This window comes from Zootoca vivipara, chromosome 6, assembly GCF_963506605.1.
Source record: "Zootoca vivipara chromosome 6, rZooViv1.1, whole genome shotgun sequence".
In the NCBI taxonomy this organism is placed as follows: domain Eukaryota; kingdom Metazoa; phylum Chordata; class Lepidosauria; order Squamata; family Lacertidae; genus Zootoca; species Zootoca vivipara.
Window position 1 is genome coordinate 96227730 of NC_083281.1, and position 21177 is coordinate 96248906.

A 21177-nucleotide genomic window follows, 5' to 3' on the forward strand; every position below is an offset into this window, starting at 1 on the left:
CGGACGGTGCTGGGATCCTCTGCTCGTGATTGCAGCTGCAGCCGCGAGCTGAGGATCCTGGCACGGAGCAAACTGCTAAGTACAGGGCATGTACTTAGTGGTTTGCTGCCAGCGCCGGGATCCTCTGCTCATGGCTACAGCCGCGAACAGAGGATCCTCCACATGTGGCTGCGGCGGCACAATGGCTGCTCATGCCACCATGAGCCCCGTGGGGTGACTTCTTATCACCCCCACAGACATGGAACCCAGGGCAAACCACCACCCCTGCCCCCCCCACTGCACTTTAAGAAAGCTGATTTCAATGACTTCTGCTTGGATCGCAGTAGAAAATGGCTGACAGATTCCATCTCTTTGATCCCACGGGCTGATTTACGAGGCTGCCGAGGGGAGTATGCAGCCTCCCGAAGCCCCCCCCCCAGGGTATGGGGGGTGGAGTCTCACCCGCAGTGGCCCGTTAAAGAAGTCCTTAAAGAAGTTATGATAGGCTCTTGGCATGAATGGTAAGATGTAGGTGAATTTTAGGTTGTTTTAAGTTTAAATTATGATGATGTATTGAATTTTGAAAACCACCAAAGATTAGTAGAATGTAGTATGTAGTAGATTAGATTCAGATGGGAGGGACCAGGGGACCAGGGGAAGTCATGTAACAATGTTTAGAAAAAGTTATGAATTGTAAGGATTATATTTATGCTATTTTTTTGTTTTTTTGTTTTCGTTTTCATAAAATGAATAAAAATTATTTTTTAAAAAGATGATCAAGGCAAGCATTATGGGGAATTGTTGACGGAGCTGGGTATGCTTAGCCTGGATAAGAGAAGTGATATAATAACCTTATTCAAATATCTGAGGGATTGTCATACTGAATAGAATAAGCTTGGTTCTTTTGCTGCTTAGAGAGTAGGACCCAAACCAATGGATTCAAATAACATGAAAGGAGATTCTGACTAAATGTGAGGAAAAAGTTTCTGATGGTAAGAGCTGCCCCCCTCATCAAGTAAATAAATAAAAATACGTAACGTCATGTAGCAGATAGCTCAGTTCTGCCCCCCCCCCCCAAGACAATTCCTGCCTACACCTATGCTTCCAACTCTGCCATTCTACGCTTCTATGGCTCTATGATTAAGCCCACTTTTCTGCTTGCAGTTGAGTATACGCCACAAGTCAATAAAAGGTTGCTTACGGAGTCTTATTCTTCCCAAATATGTTCTGGAAAAAGAAGGAAAGGAAATTATAGAGAGAAAACAAAATTAAAATCTTCTTGTTACACTTGTTAATCAAGAATCCCCTTGGGTAGTATGGAGCCAAACTGTTTGGAAACAAAATAGAGCCATGCAAAGACTAAGTAGTGATTGCTGCCTATAAAGACTCACATTGAAAAGCTACAGAATATTGAGGGTTGTTTTTTTTGGGGGGGTGCAGGGTGAGTGGGTAAGGAAGGGCATGAAGGTGTGGGTAAATGCCAGGATCTGTCCAGGTCTTCTTAGGCCCCTATGCCTGGGCAGGACGTCTGGAACACCTTCAGCATACACCCGGGAATCATGGACTCATAACTGGGCTTTATGAGCACCAAATCAGCAGTAAACAGCAGAAGCATTTGTAGAGGTTTCAAAACATTCCTCATTTATTTCTATTAACTACTGCATATTTACAGATCTGGCTTTGTGAGTGTTACAGCCTCTCACTTAGCCATCTTGTCTACAGAAGATATTAAACTGCACACAGCACACGGCAGAGAGCAGAGTCAGGACTGAAAAACAACAAAGTAACAATTCCTAACTGTTCCCTCTCAACAGCAGATATCACCAGATTTTCAGAATGGGAGGGGTGAAAATGCTCACAACCTCCCCCTTTTCATTCTGACCATTATGAAAATCTAGCACAAAAGCAATTTCTTTACATATATACCAAGTTGTTCCTTATTAACAGCTTTAGTCAAAGCATCAGCAGGTATTTCTTTCCCTGGCATATATGAGACTTTTACAACTCCTTTCTGAATGCATTCTCTGGCACGGTGCAATTTGATTAGCAAATGTTTTGTTCTTTGCTTGCACCCTTCTGAATGGATTAGTTCTATGCAGGCTTTGTTGTCCTGATAAACTTGAATTGGACAACAAATTTTTACTCTCATATCCTCACATAGTTGCAACAACCACTCTACATTCATGAGGGAAAAATTTAAAGCGTTGAGTTCTGCTTCACATGAACTCATGCTTATTGTTGCCTGTTTCTTACAAGACCAATCAAATAGGCACTGATTGTACAAATAACACACACCTGAGGTGCTCTTGCCATCAGTTGTATCACTACCAAAACTGGCATCGGCATAGATCTCAAGACCTCCAGATTTTTGGCTAGTAAGCTTCAACCTGTAATGCATAGTGCCTTTTAAATACCTAACTATGCGTTTCAGTGCCTTCCAGTCTTGCACTGTAGGTTGATTTACATATCTGCTGAGCAAATTTACGCTAACAGCAATGTCTGGTCTTGTGCACCTTGCTATAAAACTAAGTTTACCCAACACACTTCTGAACAATGTAGTGTCAGGAAAAACATTAGCATTAGTATCATGTTGGTACCCTGTGACCATGGGGGTGTCTACAGAATTGGCATCTGTCAGATTTAATTTTTCAATCACATCATTTATCTTACGTGATTGATGCAGCAAAACATCACCTTGCTTATTTCTCTCTACTTCCAGTGAGAGATAATTGCTGACTTCCCCTAGGTCTTTCATATCAAAATGCTTTTGCAGTTTTGCAAGAGTGGTTTTGTAAATATTTGCATCCTTCCAGAAAAACAAAATATCATCCACAAAACAAATGCAGTACAATTTGTGCTGGTTAGATTCTTTAACAAAAACACAAGAATCAGCCTTTCCTTGCTTGAAACCTAAGGAAAACAGCACTTCTGTCAGCTTAGTGTGCCAGCATCGAGCGCTTTGTTTTAGACCATACAGGGATTTTTTTAATTTACACACCATTCCCTTTTTTATCTGCACTCCGTCTGGCGGTGACATGTAAATACTCTCATTGAGAATTCCGTACAAAAACGCAGTATTTACGTCGTGATGAGATATGGTCATGCCCTCTTCTGCAGCAATTTTCATCAACAGCCTAACTGTCTCAAATTTGACTGTCGGTGAATATGTCTCATGATAGTCCTGATCAGGAACTTGAGAAAAACCACGTGCAACTAATCTGGCTTTATATCTGACCACTTTACCAGTCTGATCAGTCTTGGTTTTGTAAATCCACCTGCTGTCTACAAGTTTCATGCCTGGTTCTGCTGGAACCAATTCCCACGTGTCATTTTGCTTTAGGGAATTCAATTCAGCTTTCATGGCATTAAGCCAAGGTTCAGCATCTTTTTCAGGTAAATTTTGAACCTCTTTGTAGTTAGTTGGTTCAAAAACTGAGTTTGGGTTCCTAGTGGTAGCCATATCTGAAATAGCAGCTTTAGCAAATTCTTTAGAAAATCGTTTAGGTGCTTGTCCCTTGGTAGTTCTCTCAGATCTACGCAATACTCTGGGATCCTCTGGGTCTGGTTCCTCCTCCTTGGGAGAATGGTGACCTGTATCTGGCAAAGATTCTACCTCTAGATCAGTGTCAGACCCATCTGATATCTTAAGAGAGGTCTTTTCATTCTGATCATCTGTATCAGTGTCAGAATCTGTGCTACCATCAGCATCAGTTACAGGGTTTGCCTCTTTGTTAATTGGTTTCACCACCTCATCATCTGAAATGGGATGACATTGAAAAATGCCAACTTTGTCCCATTTTGGATTACAATCCATGCTTCTGGTCAGCCTAATTGTGTTTGTGTCTGTCATCAGCACACGATAGGAACCTTTTTCATAACCTAGAAAAATGCCATGTTGACCAGATTTGCTCAGTTTGTCACCTTGCAGAGTGTGCACCCAAACTTCAGAACCGAAAATTTTTAAATGTTTTACAAACGGTTTCCTTTTGAACAGCATTTCGTATGGGGTGCAATCAATGGCTGATTGATATCTGCGGTTGTAAATATAGGTGAAACACGATAGAGCTTCAGCCCAGAAGGGGTTGGGTAGGCCTGAATCATGCAACAGAGTTTTAATTCCTTGTTGCAAGGTCTGGTTTACTCTTTCACATAAACCATTCTGCCATGGAGATCTGGGCGTGGCAGTCATGTGCTCTATGCCCTGTTCAGCAGTAAAGTTTTCAAACTGTTCTGAACAAAATTCTCCACCCCTGTCAGTAAAAAGACAACGTACATGCTCATCGTGAACATTCCTGAGCCATGCACAAAATTTTTGAAACTTAGAGAAGGCTTCAGACTTCTTTTGTAACATATAGACCCAAACATATCTAGAATAGGCATCTATCAGAACCAAAAAATAACATGAGTTTCCTCTAGAGAGCGCTAGAGGTCCAACCAAGTCTGCATGCACAATCTCATAAGGTTTCTTAACCTCCCTCCCAGATTTTGTACCTTTGGGAGCTTGCTTAATTTTGTTCTCTGCACATGAGACACATTTCATATGATAAGGACACTTTTGAACTTTCATGCCCTCAACCATATTTTGCATTTTACCTACTGCCTGGAAATGCAAATGACCAAACAAACGATGATAATCATGAATACAATGGTTATGCAATTTCTCATTCTTATCTACTGATATATTACAGCATGCCTTTTCAGTTTCTTTAGTTGCTCCAGCAGCTGTACCTGTAACAAAAGGCAATACATATAAACCATCAACACACTTAGCATAAAGAATGAGTTTGTTATCTCGAAGAATTTCACACCGAGAGTTTGCAAACACCACTTTAAATCCTTGAGCGTCTAGCTGAGAAACACTCAAGAGATTATCCTGCAAATGAGGAGCATACATAACATTTTTAACTGTTGCATTAAGGCTCTGCAAAGAAACCGTTCCCTGAGCCAAACTTTTAATAGTCGTTCCATCCGCTTGATGAATTGCTCCTCCCTGTTTCTCAAGATGAAGAAAGATATTTTTATCATTGGCCACGTGCCTTGTCGCTCCTGAGTCGACAACAAAAACAGAACGTGTGAGTTGATTAGAACTGCGTGAGATCAAAGCCTTTGATGCAGCTGGCCCTTGGGGTTTTCGGCCTCCTCCCCCTTTGCCTTTGAAGTTGCCCTTCTTTTTTGAAGAGTTTTTACACTGATTTTTAAAATGGCCGACCTCTCCGCAAGAAAAACAGCGGCGCATTTTAAGAGCTTTTGCAACACTTTCACTTTCCCCTGTTGAAGGCTTGTAAGCATTTCCAACAGCCTTGTCCCTGCTTTCTCTAGCAGTCTGTCTGCGATCCCACTCATTCAAGAGCACGCTAGACACATAATCTTCTGTTAGACGGTCATTGGGCAAAGACGACAATTGAGCAGCTACAGCATCATAAGATTCATCCAAACTGTTTATGATAAGCATTGCAAAAACAGCTTCTGAAATATTTAAGTCTCGCTGGACAAGATCTTGTCTGAGACGTTTTAATTGGGCTAGATGGCTGGGCAAATCACCATCTTTCTGTAATTCCAGCCTACACAGCTTTTTAAAGAAAAGCACACTGGAGCCTGCATTTTGTCTTAGATGCATATCTCGAAGTTTATTCCAAACAGCCCGTGCAGTCTGCTGGTTCTCCAAATTGACCAACAACTGGTCCTGGACACTCAGAATAATTGTCCCCCTGGCTCTCATGTCTGCCTCGTGCCACGCTGGCCATCCATCATCATCCTCATTGGGGGGGTCATCTTCTATAGTATGGTAAAGCTTTTCCCTTTGTAAAAGTGCTTTCATTTTGACCTGCCACGTAGGATAGGTCTCTGGTGTAAGGAGAGGAAAAGATAGAGACATCTGGCCAGAATGTGCAGAAGCCATGCCTATGTTTAGTTAACAGCAAGACACTTCCCTTCATGCACCCCAAATACTCTTGACTCTCTCAGCAACTTCTCTCCCCACTCAGCACAATTAACAGGCAAACTGGAAAAGCGTCTCTGCTGTCTTCCTGGCAGCCAGCAACATACCTTTCTGTAAATCAAACAGCAGCTTGAAAAACAGCTTCAGCTCACAGCTCAACTCCGATGTGCAGCATCAGATGGAAATGGATCAGAAACATCCAATTATCCAACCATCAATAGCCATCTGCAACCACCAGTCTGCTACCAGCAACCATCCGCCTGCTACCATATGTGGGTAAATGCCAGGATCTGTCCAGGTCTTCTTAGGCCCCTATGCCTGGGCAGGACGTCTGGAACACCTTCAGCATACACCCGGGAATCATGGACTCATAACTGGGCTTTATGAGCACCAAATCAGCAGTAAACAGCAGAAGCATTTGTAGAGGTTTCAAAACATTCCTCATTTATTTCTATTAACTACTGCATATTTACAGATCTGGCTTTGTGAGTGTTACAGCCTCTCACTTAGCCATCTTGTCTACAGAAGATATTAAACTGCACACAGCACACGGCAGAGAGCAGAGTCAGTACTGAAAAACAACAAAGTAACAATTCCTAACTGTTCCCTCTCAACAGCAGATATCACCAGATTTTCAGAATGGGAGGGGTGAAAATGCTCACAGAAGGTGGCCCAATAGAGACTAACGTATGTATTTTGGAGGAGGTGCTGCTGCTTAGGGGGATGTAGGCAGGCCTTGAGGGCAAGTAACTCCCCTCCCTATTCTAATAAGTAGGAAAGAAAAGGGACACATTTTTCTTTTCTCATTCTCCAGAAACCACCAACCTGGCTGAGCAACTGCCTTGCATGCAAAAGCTCCCAGATTTGGTCTCCAGGATCGTGCTTCCACACTTTGCATTTAGTATGAAAATACCATGCTTTGTTCACTCTTTTTTTTAATGAAGCATTCACATAAAAGAGAAAAGCAGATTAAATGTACAGGCTGGAATTTTGATGACATTGTTGGTATGCAAACACTGTGAAAAACATGCTTGCACAAGACATTGATAAAATTTGGCTGTTATTGGATTTTAATAATTGAAAATTAATATTAAAAAATTACAAAAAAGAAGAAAAACATTCATGCACAAGCAGCACCAATTCCATCATAAACTCTGGAAGCACTTGGTGTTTAATTGTCCCTTCTATACCACATTCTAAAATAGTACAGTTTTGCTTTAATGGGAAAAAGAGAAAAGAAATACTGGAAAGAAACCAGGAATTTAACACCCCCCTCCCAAAATAGTTCCAGAACACACTTATGTCACAGTTGCATTTTTAAGTACACAGAGAACACAAATAACCAGGTCTCAAAAAGCCCAGGAGGACAACACAGACAACACAGGAATGCAATGATGCGATGACAACATTGTGCAGATGCTCTGTAAAATGTGACAGAACAAAGGATAACAATCCTGCAGCAAAAAGCAATACAGAAGCAACTGTGGATTGGCCTGACCCAGTCATAGGAATCCCAGAGTCTGTAATGTATCTCTACAAAGAGTTCACATGCTAAGAGGACGGTGCCTTACAGTATATTCCTGCCCAGCCTGGGCAGACCTTGCAATGTGCCCGTCCTTCATCTTCCACATACTCTCCACCCATTATAGTGGCAGCTGCTAGTTCTCAGTGATCTGAGGTGAGTGATCTGAAATCAATCACAGTTCCAGTCCCCTGACAGCCAAGGGGCAGAGGAGAACCACCAACTGCACAGTACATTTTATTCCCAAAGAATACAGCTTCTCTGAAACAAGAAGCGTAAAAATGGCTACCACAATTTTTATTAGGCTTTGGTAGCACCTAGGAATGTCAATTTCATTTTCTCATTTTTCAAATCTTCTGTTTACCACATTTCTCTATCAGTTTTAAAAAATAAGTCCCCACAAGCCACACAGTTGGACTCACTTTTAGCTGACCCAGATTCCCAGCAGAAAGCTCTCCCGAGCTCTGGATTCCTCACCCACCAACCCTAAAATACCTGGGCAGAAAGCAAACAGCAATTTTACCATTATGGAAGAAGCGGAGCTCCACTCAGCCCAGCCAGGTGCCATGCAAATGGGGGCCTGGCCTTGCCAAGCAGGCACAAAATGCCACTGTGCCTCATATTTGCATACACCTTCCAAAGGATAGATATACACAGAAATGGCAACAACAAAGGGGGGGAGCTTAAAAAAGAAGGGAGGGGTAGCTAATGCCTCAGAAGACAGAATCCAAAATTACTTTAACAGATTGGAGAACTGGGTGCAAGCTAACAAAATGAATTTCAATAGGGACAAATGTATGGTTCTGCACGTGGGCAGGGGGACACCTGGCTTATTAGCAGTACCTGTGAAAAGGATCTAGGGGTCTTGGTGGACCACAAGCTTAGCATGCCTCAACAGTGTAATGCAGCAGCAAAAAAGCTAATGCTATTCTAGGCTACATCAACAGAAGTCTAGTGTCCCAATCAAGAGAAGTCCTAGTCCCACTCTATTCTTGGTCAGACCACACCTGGAATATTTGGTCCAATTCTGGGCATCACAATTTAAGAAGGATGTGTGCAGAGGAGGGTGACCAAGATAATCAAGGGTCTGGAAACCAAGCCTTATGAGGAACGGTTGAAGGAGCTGGGTATGTTTAGCCTGGAAAAAAGGATACTTAAGAGGAGATATGAGAGCCAACTTCAAATATCTCAAGGGCAGTCATATGGAGGAGGGAGCATGCTTGTTTTCTCCTGCTCTTGAGGGTAGGACTCGAACCAATGGCTTCAAGTTGCAAGAAAGATTCCGACTCAACATTCAGAAAAGCTTACTGACAGTAAGAGCTGTTTGGCGGTGGAACAGACTGCCGCAAGAGGTGGTGGACTCTCCTTGCTTGGAGGTTTTTAAACAGAGGTTGGATGGTCATGCGTCATTGATGCTTTAGCTGGGATTCTTGCATTGCAGGGGGATGGACTAGATGACCGTCATGGTCCCAGTCTACTGCTGTATCAGAGCAAACATCAGTGAGGTTTTCTGCAAATTGACAATTGTTCCGATTCAGCGGTAAACAGTGGGTTTCCCAGGAACCTGACGGGACAATGGAATAGCCTCTTGAATGGAAGAGATTGCAGGACAAAAAGAGTGGGGATGAGCCCTAAACTGACCGTTGGTATTGGCAACACCAATAGATTATGGGCGGTGTGGGAGGTTCCCCCATACAGGGTGCCAAGCCAAGGGGGCGCACAGTTGAGAAGATCCATCACTGAGAAGATCCATGGGGGCACCAAATTGTGGCCTTGCTCAGGGCGCCCCACTACCAAAGAGCACCAAGGTCCACTCCAAGATGGGGATCTTCCCAGCCTTACCTGAGATGTTGAGGATTGAAGTAAGGATACTCTGAAGCAACCTTTAAAAATAATATTTGAATCATCCTTCTGTTCCAATTTATGCTTATTTAAATGTTATTTCCCAATTACTCTTCAGGACTTGTACAATTTTTTAAAAGTTAATTAGCATGTTAAGACCAACTAAGTTTTTATTTTGGTATGAGCTTTCCTGTGCATGCACACTTCGTCAGATTTCGCATGCACACAAAAGCTCATACCAAAATAAAAACTTAGTTGGTCTTTAAGGTGCTACTGAAGGAATTTTTTTTATTTTGCTTCGACTCAGACCAACACAGCTACCTACCTGTAACTAGCATGTTACGAGTAAATGTGAAACAAACACATCACTAGAATGATAAATATAAGGGCAGAGGTGTGCAACAAGTTTAAAATACATGTATTTAAAAATAGGATTACAATTCTCTTTTATTTTAGTGCAATTGCACAATTTTAACATTTTCAGTAACCATTTTTTTGTGCTAATTAAAGCGTCGATTAAAAAAAGTGTGTGTGTGTTATAATGGCACCAACCAGAAAAGTATTTGTGATGGTATGCCAAGTGGCTATAGATTGACCATCCTGATCCGTCCCATGTCACAGCTGCGACAAGAGGAGCAGCAGCGCTGAGGTCACTCACAGCTCAGCTGAGAGAAACTGCCTTGCTCTTCTAGCCTTTCCAAGCAAGCAGGAGAAATGGAAGCAGAATGGGGAAAACATAGGGCAACAACTTGATGAAAACGTGAGTGAATGAAGAAACATGATATGCCCCTATAGCAATTTGTATCACTGCTTTTAAATATAACATGCGAGTACATGTTTGTAGAAAAGAGGGACATAAATTCTATCAATCAACCCATAATTATACTTCTAGGCAAAAACATTTCTCTTCTGCCAGGACTTTGGCTTTTAATGATCTATGGCCTCTTTTAGTGGATGGGATGCTTTAATTCTGCCTTTTAAAAATACATTCGAGATATTTTTTTCTGTTTTGTTTTATAGTTTTAATGTAAATGCCATTTAATCATTGTTGTAAATTGCTTTGCAATACTTTTGGTTAAAAAAAAAAAGGCAACTCATAAATTTCATCCATGATGATTTCAGTTCTTTCAGGCACATTTTTGGCTTCCCGCTCTGTACATTGATGGCACACCAGAAATCAGAAATGGGGAGACTCAGGCTCAGGGACCAAATGTCACTTTCTAGACCTCTCTAATCTGACCCTCAGGGCTCATTCTAGAACACGCTTCTCCCAAGCGCTGCTTCCTGTTCTCCTGGAGTGTTTCTGCCTGCCTGGAACGTGTCCTTCGACTGTGATCTTTCCTTCTGCTGAGGTGTGTGTGTGTGGGGGGGGGGTGTTAGAGAGGCATGTGTGCAGGCATGTGTGACTGCGCAGAGAGCCTAGACTAGTACAAAGGTGTAACATTTCTATTCCTTGCTCCGGCCTCTTTTTGTCTCAGGCCCTGCCCACCACTGCAGACATGTGGCCCCTGGAAGATGGTCCAGAAGGAAATGCCATTCTCAGGCAGAACCCGGTCCCCCTCCCCTGCTACAAGAAAGAATGATTTTCAAGCTTTGGGTTTCAGGTATAGCTCTCCATGAAACTTTAGCATAGAGGTAAATGCCCCCCCCTGCACCGCAATTTGGCTTGGAAAAAGTTCTCTTGGCTCCAAGAAAAGGCTTTCCCCCCAACCCTAAAACTTGCTTGTGGAGGAAGAGGGCAAGGGGCTAATGGGAGGCCCCAGAGAGTAGCTTTCTGACCCTGCTTTGGTACATGTGTCCAGCTGGCTAAGCCCAGTCCGTAGACATGCATTGGGGCCCAATAAAAACCTTTCATTTGCACCCCAAGGTCTCAGGATCTGGTTTGCAAATGCACACCTTTGCCAGAGGCTGCCAACGGCGGGAAAGCCATGGGCTTCTAGGATTAGAAATAGGACACTGGGACTTCCGGTCTGCCGCGCTGGAAAATGGAGGTGCAGAAACCTCGCGCTGCGAGGTTTCTGGCATCGCGGAGGGGGGGGAAATCCGCGGGGGCACGCGGATCCCCGTAAATACCCCTGGTTGAGCGTCCAGGGGGCCAATTTTGCCTGGCGGAGCTCCAGAAGCGAACTCCTCAGCTGCCCAGGAAGCCCGCAAGAGCCCCTGAGAGGTAGCCGAGTGGCAGTCGCGGGAGCCATTTTAGGCATACCATCGTTACCTCCAAGAAGCGAAGCTCCGAGCCTCCAACCTGCAGGCGGTGGATTCTTCCTGAAAAAGTTACGATCTGGACGAAGTAAGTTGAAACCAATCAATTTGAAACAAGAATTTGGCAGTGGGAGGCGGAGATTAAAAAGGGAAGTCATCTCCCCCCGATTGAGTAACTAAAGATCGCAGCAAGCTAGAAAACCCAGAAATGCTGTAAAAAGAGCTTTTTCCTGAGGCAGAGTAAAGGAAAAAGTAAGCGGTGTATTTATCTCTGCAAAAGACTGAGATCCAGCATGAGAAAAGCCCCCTGCGAGCCTGGAGTCGGGTCAAAGGAAAGATCAGTCAGTTTGCTGATTAACGTCACAATACAAAGGAATGTGTCTGGCTGAATGTGAGAGACTGAGAGCTGTAAACAGTGGAAGAGGACTTGTTTTGCCTTGAGGCTGCTCAGTATTGACTCTGAGGAAAAGAAGGAGTAAAGAGAGAGATTCTGACCAAGTGGGACTGGATTCTTGGCTTTTTGCCTATTTGTTCACTTTTCATATATATTGGACTAAAATTTCAACTCCACGGCCGGTCTGTACAAAGATGGAGGAGGTTTTAGACAAAGGAATAGGAGAGAGGGTTCCAGAGAGTGGACAGGAAGTCACACAGTGGGACTTAATATTGGCAACAATTTTGGATCTTACTAAGCAAGTGAGCATCTCCAAGCTTGATGTAAACTTTCTGAGAGAAGAGACTGTCGAGACATTTGTTTCTGACTGTAAAACAAAGGATCCAACAGATATAGAAGATCAGGAGAAGGGAGAAGAAAAAAGATTGGAAGACCAGGACTGTGCTGGAGTGACGTATGTAAAAAACATAGAAGAGGAGAAAGATAATACTGAAGGACAATATGAACCAATGGACTTATTTCCTGAAAAGAACACTGTTCTACTGGTGGGAGGGGTGGAACAGGGAGGGAAAGTAGGAGAAAACACTGTTTCACTGGTGAGAGAAGTGAAACAGGAGAGGGTAAAAGCAAAAAAGCACCCCAAAAAAGAGGTTGGGAAAATCAGCGCCCCGGTGAGAGAGGGGAGGACACAAACAGTTGGGGGGCAGAAAGAGGATGAAAAGGTGCAAAGATACAAAGTGATGGGATTACAGAAGAGGGGGACAAGAGTTCGGCAAAAGTTGGTATGGGACAGACTAGGGGTGGGTTGAGAGGTCTTGGATTATTTGGTATTGTCTGAAATAATAGGGTCTGATCTCGGAATGTATTAAGGATTGTATGAAGAACCTAGCTGATTCATCTGGAGACTTCGATTCCAGGGAAGGGGGGGTGGGAACTTTGTTGTGTGGGTGGAAGTAAATGGGTAATAAATTAGGATGTGAATCTTATATATTTTTGGGTAAGGGAAAGAGACTAGGGATTAGATAATAATAATTTTGGAGAGAGGATGTTAAGAGAAAAGAGGTTAAAGTACAAGGAGAATGGATAATAGCAATGAAAAAGATGAAAAAGCTGAAATTTAGAAAAAAGAATGTGAAGTTAGAATGGGAAAATGCGAGAACTATTTTTAACAATAAGAACTCAAGAAGGGGAAATGAGGAAGTCTGAATCTGTTTTTGTTTTTTGTTTTTTTTGTTTTTTTTGTCGTTTTTTTCTTTTTTGTGCCTTTTTCTTTTTTTCTTGTATTTCTTGTTAAAATCTAATAAAAATTATATTAAAAAAAAAAAGAAATAGGACACTGATTGGGAGATAATGAAGTCCTTAAAGAGTGAGCAAAATTCTCCTTTGCCCCAACCCTTGGAAAGCACATCCCTCCTGCCCCAAATTCTGCCTCCTTCCCCTAGTGTCAGGTATGTTGGTTTTGAAACATGCAAATAGGGCTGAGATGTGGTTTGGGATTGGTGCAAAAGCTGATGATGCAACAATGGCACGGATACCTCCCCTTACGGAAGGGGGTGGGGTTCCAGCCAAGAATGAATGTTACAGGTTCCCCAAACACTGTTGGGTATCTGACTCTCTTCTCAGAAGTCAGTCAGTACTTGCAGCTGACACCGTGGATTTTTTAAACCAGCACAACCGCAGGAAATGACATTCACTGTAGGTCTTTGTGTGGCTCTCGAGGTCTGGCTCCTGCCTCTCCACATATAGAGCAAAAGCCATCACAGTCCATGCAAAGGGTGAGATCAGTTTTTCTAACAAACAAGTCCTTTATTCTATTCTATTTCTTTTCACAGCACTTAAGGCGGAGAGGCACAGGCAAGACAACACAGCAACTGCCCGAGCTGCTGCAGGAGTTGATCAGAATCAGAACTTCTCAAAGCGGAGGAGTTGCAAGGCACATGACAGTCACAAAAGGACAGGCAGCACCTCCAGGTAAAAAGAAGGCACTGCAGGGCAGAATCTGCAATACTGATTCGTGATTAAAGAGGGGATCCCATACACACACACCCCGAAGACCGGGGGGGAGAGGAGGGGACGCAATCTTTCACCAGCTGGCCATGGGGAACCCCTGAGAGTGGGGATGCTGGTAGGGCGGGCTCTAGGTAGACCCCTCGGTGGTGCGGTGCACCAGGGCGCCAGGCCAGTAGGCCGCGCACTGCGCGGCAAAGCCGTGCGGAAACCATGCTGCGCCCTGCAGGGGCGCCAGAGCGATCTCCGCCCCTCAGCGCCAGGGCGCGCGACCTGCTCGAGACTGCCCTGGATGCTGGTCAGCAACCGACAGCATAGGTATCAGCCCTGTTTCCCCCCCGCCTGGGTGGTGAAATCCGACCTGCCAGTTGCCAAGTCTGGTGGCAAAGGCAAGGTGTAGGTGAGCAGCAAGAGGCAGAATGGGATACCAGAGCATTTCGATGGGGAAATCTGGCACAGGCACTTTCACCCCCCCCCCAATCCCTCTTGCCCTCTCTTCTGCCAACCACCACCCTCCAGAATAGGATCCAAAACGGAAAAAATCAGCATCAAGTTTGGCTGAAGAGCAGAGAAAAGAGGGGAGGCCAGTAAATGGAGAGAGAGAGAGAGGGAGAGAGAGAAAGGAGAGACCCAGAATGGGCTCCGTGTTCCCCTCGGCAGAGTCCAACAGCAAGAGCGGCTCCCTCAGGAGCGGCAGGTGACACCAGAGCAGGCCTGCAGCTTGATCAGCCTCTGATTCATCTGCTCCAGTAGTGAAGGGTCCACAGTTTTCACCATGTTGAAGAGCTGGTGTGGGTCTGAAGTCAGGTTATAGACTTCTACAAAATTCTGCAAGAGAAAAGACAGGGAGAAAGAGAGTCACAATTTGCTAAAGGACAGAAGACAAAATCCTCAACAACTTCTACTACTACAATGTACTGTACGTGGGGCTGCCCTTCAACACAGTTCAAAAGCTGCAACTGCTGCAATAAATCAGCCTCCAGCCAGCAGGACACCTACTATTCCTGTCCCAAAAGACCTGCACTGATTGCCAGTTGCTTCTGAGCCAAATTTAAGCTGGTTATGTTAATGTAGAAAGCCTCAAATGACCTGGGTTCAAAATACCTGAAGAAGTGCCTTGTCCCGTACAGACCAGCCTGAATGTTATGATCAGCAGAGATTATGGGAGGCCCTAGCAGAAGTGACTCTCCAGTTACAGAACTCCTTCCCCTCCGAAGTACCTCTGGCACTGGCATACATTAGGGGAGAGAACACCTCTTCTCCCAGGTTTTGGGGAGCTCTTTTGGATCAGATTGTTCCCCTGTTCCTCCTGCCGCTTCTGCACAGCAATGATTCTTGAGTTTCAATTATGGTTTTAAGCGGTGCTTTAATTGTATTTCATATGTTCTACTGAATGTATGCACCCCACCCTGGGAACTTGTGATGAAAGGCTGGGGAAAATTAAATTCAACAGAATATTTTAAACCTAAGCCTGACCCAGGCCGAGAGTGAGGGCTACCTGGTCCTGGACACATCCTTCTGTGATTTACATGTGCCCCCCAGAATATACACCAGACTCCTCTGCTATGGCTCCTCAGTGAATGATGTCCGCATGAAGAGGCTGGGAAGTTCTGAAAAAGGTTGCTCTGTGGCAGCATCCCTTGGAGGCCACTGCTGACCATCAACAGGGGAAGGGTGTGGCCCTTGCTCCGGGCCTCGGTCAGGACAGGTGAGGCAGATGGTGCTCACCTGGGCATCTGCAAACTCACAGTACTGCAGGTTGATGGGGCTCAATGTGCGCACACAGGCATACGTGTTGTTGAAGGCATCCTCGCACACACAGTCAGGGAAGCATTGCTGCCAAAGGGGGAGAGGGGGAGAGAGGCTTTATTCAAATCTAACACCTACCCAAGACAGCAACATTCCCTCCGACAACAAACTCAGCTGGCGAGTGCCAAGGGGACTGTAGCCAAAAAGGGGCCCCTGATGAACATGCGAGAGACCAGGGTGGCAGAAATACCCCGAATCAAAAGCATCCTGATACCAAGGGAGACCACTGGTCCATCTTCTTCAGGACTGTCTACATGGACTGGTAGCAGCTCTCCAAGAGGCCAGGGATCAAACTTGGGACCTTTTATCCACACAGCAGAAGTCCCTATCACTGAGCTATGGCCCTTGCCCAATTTTTGTGTGTGGAGGGGGCCTGAGAAGGTAGCCTGCCCTTTTCAAAAGAGCCCAAATGAGGGCTAAGTGTGCTCAGTGGCCCTGCTGAGCATTCCATAGGAGGAGGGGATGGAATGGAGTCTCCTGGCTGAAGCATGCTGTACTGCAACACTGGAAACTGGGTTTCCAAAGCACAGAACTTCCAACCCTTCCCCCACTCTTTCAACCCTTTGAAAGCAGGTTTGGATTAAGAAGCGGGAAAGGAAGGTTCACTTCTGCTCCAGACACACGGGGTTGTCTCCAATACACTGAAATCAATGTACATGCCTAATTTAGGGCGACTAATTTCAAAGGGTCTACTCTGAGCACAATCCCAATGTGATGAGCAAAAGGCATAATTCCAACCTGTGCTAAGCAACTGGAAACTCTTAAGTGGGAGATGATGTGGGAGCTGGGAATGTGGACTGCAAGATAACAGTAGGAATGAGGAGAAGAGCGTTGGCTTCCCTCAGCGCTGTGGGCAGGGGGATTGAGGCAGAAGGAGACTTTATGTAAACTAAGGTGAGCAAATCCCCTTTGCATAGGCAAATTCCAAACCCTGCAAGCCTGAGGGCAAAACTTCCTACTGCAGAGGCCAAACCCTGCACATCCCTTTAGGACCACCTCTGGGGGAGTGGCAGAGCAGGCCTCCCTCTCTTGAAAAGGAAAGCCAGGCAGAGCTCATCTGCTACAGTACATCTTTTACCCTGCCCTTCCTCCATCTAAAACCAACCCTGTGGGAGAGTGGCTAGTTCAAGGTCACCTGGTGAGTGCCAGGGCAGACTGGGGATTTGAACCCAGGTTCTACTCCAACACTCTAAATCTGGGGTGGAGAACAGAAAGCAATATCTGAAAGAGAGAGAGAGAGAGAGAGAGAGAGAGAGAGAGAGAGAGAGAGAGAGAGAGAGAGAGAGAGAGAGAGAGAACCAAAAACAAAAAACCCACCCCAGACAATTTCTGCCTCCCACAAAAACCCCTTATTTCTTCCTATATGGGATACACAAAAACGTCAAGACTGTCATCTCGCTCTCCCAATAGGCGGCCAGCCAACCTGCAGCAGGACAAGCTGAGGAAGCAGAACATGTGGCAGGAGGGGAAGAGGAGAGGTGCTGTGTAAACATGTCTGCTTCGAAGTAGGCTCTCCTGCTCTGTTAAATCCCACCTCCTTTAAAAGGAGCAAGCTGTGGAGGAGGTGTGACGGGAGGGGGCTTGGTCAGGAGGAAAGGAGAATGGGAAAGCAGAGCAAGAAGGGGGGCAGTGCCTTGTTTTTTAAAAAACTGTAATCATTGGGAGGCGCCAAGGGACCACACTGAGCATTCCATGGTCAAATCAAGTAAATTCTTTTGGGTGAAATCCTCCCCTCCAGACACATTGGCATATTTATGCCACTTTGCAGCCTGTGTATTATTTCTACACAGTCTGCAGGTAGGGTTGCCAGACTCAATAGAGGACAGGACTTCTGTGCCTTTAATTGCCCTTCTCTCTTTTGAGTCTGGAAACCTTAAAGAGAAACCAGCAGACCCTTTGCTTGTAAATGAAACAAAGGGTCTGCTGGTTTCTCTTTAAGGTTTCCAGACTCAAAAGAGAGCAGGGCAATTAAAGGCACAGATGTCGTTTCCACCATTGAGTCTGGCAACCCTATCTGCAGGATCCAGTTTCTCTTGTAGCAGAACATTTTGACATTTGTAAGAAATGCAGAGTGGTCTAGGCATCTCTGTGCCTCTTGCCACCAGAGATTCCTCCAGAGCAAGCACTTACTGACACCCCTGGTCCCAAGGCAGGGCAGTGGGGGTCTTGGTGAGTGTGGCCTTCACCAGTGTATTCCACCAGGAAATCCGACCGCCACCTGCTCTTGTGCGTCTCGTTCACCTGGAGCCAAGGAAACACATTTCAGAAAGCATCCCCTGCTGTGACAAAGCTCCACTTCTCCACCACACCCTCCAAACGGAGGAAGGGAGTGTGGCAGCACTTGGAACTCCCTGCTCATTGACATTTGGCAGGCACCTTTACTGGGAAACTTTTTTTTTATTTTGGCATGCCTAACCCAGATAGGCAAAGTTGGTGTGCATTTTAATACATATTTTTAAAATAATGCATATATTTAATAGCTGGTTTTATTTATATTTTGGATTTTTTTTAGGTCTGCTTGTTTTTATCTTCTGAATTTTTATAGGTAATTTTGATTCACATTTTGTGTAAATTCCTTTTTAATAATAATAATAATAATAATAATAATAAAGCACTATACAAGTTTGGTAAAAAAAAAAACCTCTCAAGACCGCATCCCTGACAGGCTCTCTGGGTTTTCTGGCCCAGTCTAGACATCCAGAGCAAATGCCCTGAAATGGCAGCCTGTCCCCACTACTATTGCATGTCAAGAATACAGCCACAGGTGAAGGTGTGTTCTGGAGCAGGGATAGGGTACCTGGGATCTTCCAAAAGTTGTTGGGACTCCAACTCTCATCATCCCCAGACAGCAGGGTCAAGGGTCAATGGGAGTTGATGGGAGTTGTAGTCCAGCAACAGCTGAAGGGCCGACATTCCCCATTCTAGCTCTAGAGTTTGTGTGGGAGGTCCAAGGGGTCTGCAGAAATCCCACGGCAGCAGGAAGGACAGACGAAGGCACAAGCTAGCTAAGGGAGAGGCAGCCAGAGGCCCACCAGCAGCAATCTAACCCCACTTCCCAAATGCCATGCATACCACAATTCTTACAGCACTGTTCGTTGTTTCTGCCATATCCTTTAAAATGGACTTTCTACGCTGCATCTATTGCTCATGGATACCAAATCCTTCTCAGAGCCCAGAATCACTTTCAAGCAAAAACCTCTGGCTTTATTCTATTTTAAAAAACCCAGGGCTGCTTCTATGCAGACTTTACCTAGGCCAACATGGGGTCCTCTGGGGATTTTGAACTCCAACTCCCAGCAGCCCCAGCTGGGACATATTGCAGATATCCACCCTCAACATGCAGCTGTCAAGGAGGCGGCCAGGGAAGTCTCAGGAGCAGGACCGGTAGACGGGTCCAGCAGTTCCTTGTATACAACAAGACTCTCAAGGCAAGCAATATGCAAAGGGAGCTTGAGAGTCTTGCTTCCAATAATGCATGGAAACTGAAGATGTGGAGTTATTTCCAGCTGCATCATTGTACATAGCAGAGTTTCCTTCAGGACTTACATGACAAGAGTTCTGAGCAAAGGATCCTTGGGCAGAAAGAATACCGTGTAAAGTTTGAAAATTTACTTCTCTACAGACTCCAGAGAACTCCTTTTTTCAACACACACACAAAATCCCCCTGTGTATTCTAGAAGGTTCTGGGCAAATTATTACCAACAGGGGCAAGAAAGATTGTCCGTCCATGGAGGTCTGAGATACATCGATACCTGCGATATCCAGGAAGGTGGGTCCCAGATCAATATTGAGGACAGGTTCCTGAGAGGAAGACAATATGGGACAGAGTTACAGAAGCCATCCAGCTATCCAGTTCAAGGCAATTATTTCTTCGTATTAGTCTGGGAATGCCAAGAAACTAAAAAGTGCAGTTTTGGAAGGTTCAGCCCACCATCTCATTTCAAAATGACACCCAACTTTATTCAGACAAAAACCACATCGTTGGACTCAGGAACAATCATGTAAAATTTGGTTAAGAGGTTTCCAAATGCATGGCAACAGACAGTTCCCCAAAACATATAGTAGTTGATAGAAGAAGACACAGAGATTGACACAAGAATCAAAACCTCCTGACTGTACAGTATGTGACAAGGCCACTTGGAATTATACGCTGGACATTTATTGTAAAATGGGATACATGCCTGTGCATTCACCAGAATGATTCATTTTATCTAACAGGCTGTTATCGTTGTTACAATTCGAAAAATAAAAAGATGTTAAAAAATCAAACTCTTGACTATAGAAAACTAGTATGTCAGGAAGGAAGGTTCTAACTCAGCTTTATTCCGGAAATGTTACAATTCTACATGTTTGGAAGTGAGCTCACTGACTATAGTTCCCAACTCCACAAAATGCCCACAGGAACAGAGATTCAGGCTTTGAGTGCAATGACCATCCAGCAAACAGGCCTGGCTGAAAATTTAGAGGACACCTTTACTCTCACCCAGGAAGCTGCCACCTACCAACTCAGGCCCTTGGCCCATCCAATTCAGCACTGCTTTTTATGCTGACAGGCAGAAGCTTTCCAGGACCTCAGGCAGGGTCTTCTCCCAGTTCTACTGTGGGAAGCCAGGCATTTAACTTGAAGATGTTTGCATATAAGGCAGATGCTCTGGGCTTATGAAGATATGGCTTTGCCAGACAGCCTAGTATTGAGGCTCCCTAGAGGCATCAGGCAGAAATCTTTCCCCATCCTTCAGCAACCTGAGATAATTTTTACTGGAGATGGTCAGGGCAGAACCTGGGATTTTCTGTAAGGAAAGCAGCACTTGAGTTAGGACTCCTTCAGCTCAAGCACTTGAGTCGGGGAAAAGAAAGAAATGTACCCACCAGGTGAATCTGATTTGGCTTGATGCCTGGACCTCGCACCAGCAGCGGCACCCGGATGTCGAACTCATACAGCTGCCTCTTGTCAATGGGCAGTGAAAACTGACCTGCGGAGGCAAAAACAAGTCCTAATTGGAGTTCCCCTCCAGAAAAAGCAGTACCTACAGTTAGAACTGAATATGGAATAACTGAGAAAGGACAAGGACAACTGACAAGGCTGTATATTGTCTCCCTGCTTATTTAACTTATATGCAGAATTCATCATGCGAAAGGCTGGACTGGATTAATCCCAAGCCAGAATTAAGCATGCCAGAAGAAATATCAACAACCTCAGATATGCAGATGACACAGCCTTGATGGCAGAAAGTGAGGAGGAATTAAAGAACCTTTTAGTGAGGGCGAAAGAGGAGAGCGCAAAATATGGTCTGAAGCTCAACATCAAAAAAACCAGGATCTTGGCTACTGGTCCCATCACCTCCTGGCAAATAGAAGGTGGGGGGGGGGAATGAAGGCAGTGAGAGATTTTACTTTCTTGGGTTCCATGATCACTGCAGATGGTGACAGCAGTCACAAAATTAAAAGGCCTGCTTCTTGGGAGAAAAGCAATGACAAACCTAG

At 44.8% G+C, this 21177-nt stretch overlaps 1 protein-coding gene across 2 annotated transcripts in view; it reads right to left on the minus strand.

The window, feature by feature from the left end:
• Positions 1–6586: 6586 nt before the first annotated feature.
• Positions 6587–21177, minus strand: part of LOC118088022 (N-acetylglucosamine-6-sulfatase) — a 28099-nt gene continuing 13508 nt past the window's right edge. For both annotated transcript variants that reach the window (XM_035121210.2, XM_035121211.2), the window contains exons 9-13: positions 20563–20666; positions 19393–19494; positions 17824–17934; positions 15613–15720; positions 6587–14712 (exon numbers count right to left, since the gene is read on the minus strand). In XM_035121210.2, coding sequence (XP_034977101.1) covers positions 14569–14712; positions 15613–15720; positions 17824–17934; positions 19393–19494; positions 20563–20666 — 569 coding nt within the window. In that variant the 3' untranslated portion in view covers positions 6587–14568. The remainder of the gene's footprint in view (positions 14713–15612; positions 15721–17823; positions 17935–19392; positions 19495–20562; positions 20667–21177) is intronic.